At 43.3% G+C, this 6666-nt stretch overlaps 1 protein-coding gene across 1 annotated transcript in view; it reads left to right on the plus strand.

Moving 5' to 3' along the window:
• Positions 1–6666, plus strand: part of LOC116843797 (paired box protein Pax-1-like) — a 20148-nt gene continuing 13482 nt past the window's right edge. Inside the window, exon 1 of the mRNA XM_032814555.1 lies at positions 1–966. Within this exon, the coding sequence (XP_032670446.1) occupies positions 948–966 (19 nt within the window). The 5' untranslated portion in view covers positions 1–947. The remainder of the gene's footprint in view (positions 967–6666) is intronic.

Here is a 6666-nt window from a genome sequence, read left to right on the forward strand (position 1 = left end):
GTGCCTCTAAGAGCCGTAGAGGGATTTCTTATTTCTGCTCTGGTAAATCTGTCGCTCCAGTCAGTGAGGCAGCGAAGGGCGAGCTGCGCACCATTGACCGTGTCCGTGCTTCTTTTTTCGTCTGCTTGGCTGCCGGTTACCACCGAGACCACAATCCCGCCGTCCACAAACAGCGAGACGGTGTATAGTGCGTGTGTCTTTTTTTACGCCACTGTCTCTGTTTGTTGCTAAGCATTGTTGCAAGCATCGTGTTCCGTCGCGCTGCCGCGTTTTCTTACATCTGCCACCGCCTCAGCCGCCGTCGCCGTTGCCGTCGCTGCCTCCTCCGCGAATTCGCACAACATCAACGCGACACGCAATTTCGCGATCTTTCTTTCTTTCTCGACTCGAGAATCGCGAGAATCGAGTCGCGCGCGTACGCCCGCCGTGATTGCTGTTGTTTCACGATTGTCTCGGCTTTGATTTGTGAAAAAAAAGAAGTACAACATCGCAACATCCGTTCGGTGATTCGGATCTTCGCGAGTTGTAGGGCGCGCGAATCGTAAAATTCGGAGTAATTGGTGTGTCGGAAGGCACGGTTATCGAAATTATAATGGTGCCGCTTGTTCGCATGGCAATTCCGAAATCAGTCGCACCTGCCTTCTCGTTAGCGCATCGCGTATCCAACGATAGCAGTCTCCTTTAGATCTCCCGCTACTTCCCGTTTTCTGCGGTTGCGCGTCCTTCATTTGCCGTCTTTTATGCATTTCACGCGACGTCTCTCGATATCGCATCATCTGTTGCTGATGATTTGTCATTGCGCAACGGGAGATTAAAACTGCGCCCGGAGAAGCGTAACGGCGGACCGGTCGACGAAACTAGCCTCGAGTGAATTTAGAAAACCACGTGCGGTTGCGAAGATCGCGCATCGTATGTAGCCGACGGCTGGCGGGCTGCGCATCTTTCTGATGGATCCGATCATGCTAGGTGAGCAAAGTTTCATCGTCTCCGTGAAATAATTGCGAATTGTGCTTATACAAACGTGGCACTGTCGCGCGACAATGTTGTATATTTATCGTACACCTGCGTTTATTACGTCAAGAAGCGATCAGCCGACTCAGTTCGTGTCTCCGCGTATTCGCGAATATTCTATTTGCAATGCGTTTTGTCGATTTCTTGAACAAACGTTGTTCAAACTTAAAAGTTGGCTTTTCAACAGCAGTTTCAACGCAGATTTCGTGTTTAAGCTCTATTTTAACAGTATGTTTGATCATTTAAGCAGAGTTTTGCCTTGAATCTAAGTTTAAGCTGCTATTGAAAAGTTGGCCCTAGTGTCGCATACAAAAAGATTCCCACGGCTACGTGCAATTAGTAACATACAGCTTTGTCTTTTCAGTCTATTTTGCGACATGTCCGTGTTCAATAGAGAGAAGTTAATTTTCAATAACTTTCAGAGGATAAATTTTCCTTCTGGATAACAAACGCGTTCTATAGATTATTCAGATAAAAGTGTTGCAATCTTTGTCGGTGACTGTGTTCTGTAAAATGCAATGTTTCGTTTTGAATTACTAATGTGAGGTGAAAATATTAGATATATATGAATTGTAATTTAAAACTGTAAACAGATAAAAACTGTATGACAGATTTTTGTTTACGCCACACGTGTTTTAGACAAGCGAAATTGGGCACACAAAACGCGCGAAACTTGATTAGCGACCATGTATTGCAAATTGTAATTGAGAATATCGCGAAATGACAGTCTTACATTTTCGATAATTTTCCACTAATAAGTTGGTTAGTTCACCGCGTAATTTTACCGCGTAATTTTTTGCGACTTGTATCGGACACAATCTGGTCATTCTTGCTTCAACAGTCGGATATTTCGAACATGTGAAGAGTTCTCACTAGTTGCGTGTTTGTCAAACGATATAATCAGGGCCACAGCGACGGCTTGTAACAGTAATTCCAAAACTGAACAGTTGCCGAAGTCAAAGGACAAGGAAGCCGCAAAATAGAGGCGGGAGTAGTACCGGATTAGATAATTACTTAGGACTGGAATTAGAAACAGTTAGGGCGTGGAAAATGGTTTCATAAACGCCAGTCTTGGAGGTTCGCTCTATGGAGAGGTTCTAAGTATAACAATAACGTTATTATATTGCGTCCGTGAAGTGGATGTAAATGCATTTGAAATTTACAATGATCCGCGTTTATCATTTTGTTATGTTTCTCACTATTATACTTGTAACTGGTGGTTCAGTCATAAGTACAGCAATACAATTAGTAAAATCTCGCTGAAGGGATCAGTTAATGATAGCTGTTCGTATTTGCTAATGTGAACAGACAGTGTTATCGCACGCAAGGCGTACACGGAAAAAAGTTTGGTTGGATGAATCAATTTCTAGTGAAATACGAGCGATTCAGAAATTCCGATTGAATTATCAAACTTTTGCTTAAGTTAATCAGAAATCTCAATAATGTAGACTGAATTCTGATAACTTACAGACCAGAATTTCTGGGTCGTTCATATTTTACCACGAATTGGCTGGTCTATCGTCGCAGGAAGTTAGATTTGGTACAGCGAATAACGAATTTGTGTACTACAAATTTTGCAATTCTTCCACACTGAGAGATAAAATATATAAAAAATAGTAAATATTTTTTTAGTAGATACTAATAACATATTTACTTAAATCTAAATTATTTTACCTAAATAGAATAAATTGTTCTCAGAAAAAGTTAAGATTTTCTTAAGGTTTAAAAAATGTATATTTTCTCTTACTTGGAAAATATTCTATACTAGCTTAAACTAACATTAGTTTAAACTACCCGGCGTTATCACAAAATGTTAAGAGGAAATCGGGGAGAGGATGAGGTGTCCAGATTTCATGTAGCCTATATTTTTCGCAGAGCCCTAAAGAGTAACTATGCAAAATTTGGTTCAGATCAAAGGGTTCAGGTCAAAGGGTTTAGGAATATATAGGAAATAGATACAAACTATATAGACACAGAATATATAGGAAATAGACGTTCTCTCTCTATTTTATACAAAGTATGAGTAAGTTAGTATAAGTGAATATGTTATTAATAGATACTTATCATGAATAAATATTTACTATTTCTTAGATTGTTTCTCAATGCACCGTTTACAGTCAGTGAGATATAATACGAAACAATCAAGTGCGTTTTCACTGAAAATCAGTGAACACCGATTTTCGATAAAATACTCCTATTACTGCTTTATTCACAAACATTTCTCACTTGGAGAGAATGTTATATCGAGATACAACATCGATATTTTATCATATCGATCAGCCGTTGATTTAAATCGCGGCGAGAAATTTTTCCTTCAGTCGAGCGGATTGGCGCGCGCGCGAGCGACTGGATCTAATCGTAAATGGCACGTTATTTAATTCGCTGCGTTTACGTTTTCTCTCCCCCGGTTAATTAGCCGCGCGATCGTTAGATGCTTAATATAGCCGAGCCAATGGTTGCAACGAGTGCCGTGCGACAAGCCACAACGCGTGCGAAATCTTATCTTCAGGTACATAACTATCGCGGCACGTATAATGATGACGTGAATAGCGCGATGCAAGTGCATCAAATGGGATACGCATTAGAAAAGGAGCTATATCGGCGAGGTTAGGCCTTAACGAGAAAGCGATACGCTTAACGGCACGTACAGAAAGACATTTGCGGCGAAATTGTTCGCGAGTACAGTATTCGACTGGATCTCTTCTCTCGTTGGTTAATCACGCCCGCGACACGTCAATGTGTGTTAGTCCGATTGTCGCGAAATACCGTGGCGCTAAAAAGTAGCATCATTATTGTTTCGAGACGCATCAACGCGGGCCCGCATATAATCATGTTCGACACGGCCCATTCATAGAAAGTATGCTGTATTCATTTCTTCGGTAGAAACCTTTGACCCTCCTTAGTGGGTCCCGGATGCCCCCGCTCTTATCGCTGGGAGAGTTTGTCCTTTTTTAATCCGGCGCTGATTGCCGTACAAGAATTGGACGCGAGAGACAGAGAGAAAGGAATCGGAGAGAAACGACAAGTTATAATTATATTCCAATTTTGCACGTTTCGCGCTTCGCCGCCGAAGTCCGTCGTCAACAACGGGAGGAAGGAGATCCGCGGTGCTTTCGCACACGCGTGTATATATCGCGCACACCGTGGCGCGAACAAACACGTAGATTACGTTTGCGTAGAGCGAACCGTTAAATTGGCGTTTCAGCTTTCGGACACGTTGATTGCGGTGTGACCGCGATAAATCAGGCACGCTCTTGTAAAATTCGCGCGGTCGAAATCGTTCGGCGCGAGTTCTGTTTGTCGCTCGCGATTAATTTTACTTTCTTTCTCCCACGAAAGAAGAGTAATATTATCTCCCATCGCGCGGCGCACACGTCGCGGGAATGGACGAAAATCGATGTAAATAAGCACGCAGCCGTTGCTTCGCTTACGCGAAGATGTAGCAAGAATTTGTTATGACTCGTGAAACACTGCCGATGACCCAGATCTAAGTTTACTCTTGCAACAGTGCTTGCCACTTCGTAATCTCTGACCGGGAAAGTAACAAAAGCGATACTCCCCATGTCAGTGCAGCTAATAACGCGTCACCTATTCGGTCGTCATATACGGCGACGGGGACGAAGGTACGAATACCGAAATGTCGCTGTAGTAATGCTTCTCAAATGAACTTCCGGGACACCGCGGTAGCACTGTGCGTCGTCTCATCTTGAGGACTTTTTTCCCGCGAGTCTCGCCGACGAACGTCGTTCGTCTTCTTCGCCGCGCGCGGTGAGACTTAACAAACTAATCGGCTAACTGCGGACGCTTCTCATTTAAGAATTTATTAGTCTCGACATCTTGGTATCGGGACATTCCCTCGTGTCCGAGTTGTCTCCGGGAATCTGCCACTGAAACCGAAACGTCACGACAGATCTCCGAAACACCTGTCCGCGTCCGTGTGTGTACGTGCTTGTGAAATGAAGAGACTGCCCTGCGCTCTCTAATGCGGGATCAATAACACGACGAAAACGGACCGACTTCGCAAATGAAACAAGTCGACGGTGGAGAAAGAGAAAAGGACCATTGCACAGTAATGCGCGCAAGAGTGAGAAAATAATATGAAGGACTAATGAGCCGACTTTAAAACACCACTATTATCTATCTCGGCTGCCTCTCCGTGTGTGACGTTAACAATATCCGAAGTCAATGACACCAATACACTCATAATGCTACTCGCCACTGATATGTAACGCGCTACATTGGAAACGTAAAAGCGCGATAAAACATCCGAACACTCCAAAGTCATCGTGCGTGAGACAGATACGTAATCGCGCGCACATTATCAATAATAACGATTTATCGCGACTCTTTGTAACAAATTATTAACATCTTACGATGTTACGATATTACTCGGTGTCTCCGAATAAAATTACGACCGATTTGATCTTATTAACGACTGAATCGAAGGCTGTGAATTGAAGCTGCCACGATTTGTCTGAGGACACCTGGACAGCAGCAGAGAACTGACGCGTCTTATTCTCAACATAGCGACATCGCAATAAGCATTCGAACGAATTACACGAGATCTCGAGGTAGCAAAGTCGTTGGGACTGAAAGAGGAGCTGCCAGGTGTCCCGCAAAATGCCGATATTTGTGTACAAGACGAAGGACGACCGTCATAGATTCATTAGCGTTCAATTAGCACTATTTGTTTCCGTTAAATAACGAGTGCAGCTTTTAGAAATGCTGTTGAAATAGGATTTTGGTCCAGTTGACAGAGGTCTGTACAAATATTGGCATTAGCTGCTGGAATTTTCTCTCGACTACCTACCACACAAGGGAATCCTCCTGTGCTCGAGATCAAAAAGAGCCAGCAGCCAAGTTGTAGTCGGGCGAGAGCCGCGCAGAGGAGTGTGTGAAACAAGCTCGGGAAACTTTTAATTCTTCCGTTAAATCATCGCGCGACAACCTTTAAACGCATCTCTTTGCAGTCGATTCAGCAGCGAGACGTTAAACGTACAACGCACTTGACGGAAGACGTTCGAGTTATTTACACACCGGTATCTCGATTCTCGAAAAATATACATCAATAAACGCGTCGATTATCCATTAATAATTATATAACTGTTGGACGTATCAAGAATGACAGAGACAGAGAGAAGTACGGTATCAAGCAGCGTCATGTTGCGATACAGCATTAGCAGCGGCACATTTGTGTGCACATTTTTGTGTTGACAAATATCTTTCGCGACATTTCGAACAAATAAAAAAGGGCGAAGAAACGCGTCGACGTTTTACGAATTGAAATTTTGAGCGCTTAACTTTCTCGAGTCGTTTGGCCCTTTCTTTTCTTCTTTTCTTCTTCGTGGACGATAATCGAGATACAACCGCGAGGTAACGTGAATACACAAAAGGCTACCGAATAAAACGTCGTGGCCAGAAGTCTTATGAGCTCGCGAACGGAATTTTCGACGAAGGGTGCGCACCGCGCTAATAAAATGACCAGGCAATTCTTTTTATGGCTCTTATACGATGTCGATTATTATTATTATTCTTATATTACACGTTCTTATATTACACGTTCGGCCGAGATATATCTTTGCCGAGAGGCGACGTAAAGAAAAAACAATAGAGATCGACCGAGGGAGAGGGGAGAGGGAGAGAGAGAGAGAGAGA

Source organism: Odontomachus brunneus, unplaced genomic scaffold (genome assembly GCF_010583005.1).
Source record: "Odontomachus brunneus isolate Ranch 3 - 2012 unplaced genomic scaffold, Obru_v1 Obru_scaffold_036, whole genome shotgun sequence".
Classification (NCBI taxonomy): domain Eukaryota; kingdom Metazoa; phylum Arthropoda; class Insecta; order Hymenoptera; family Formicidae; genus Odontomachus; species Odontomachus brunneus.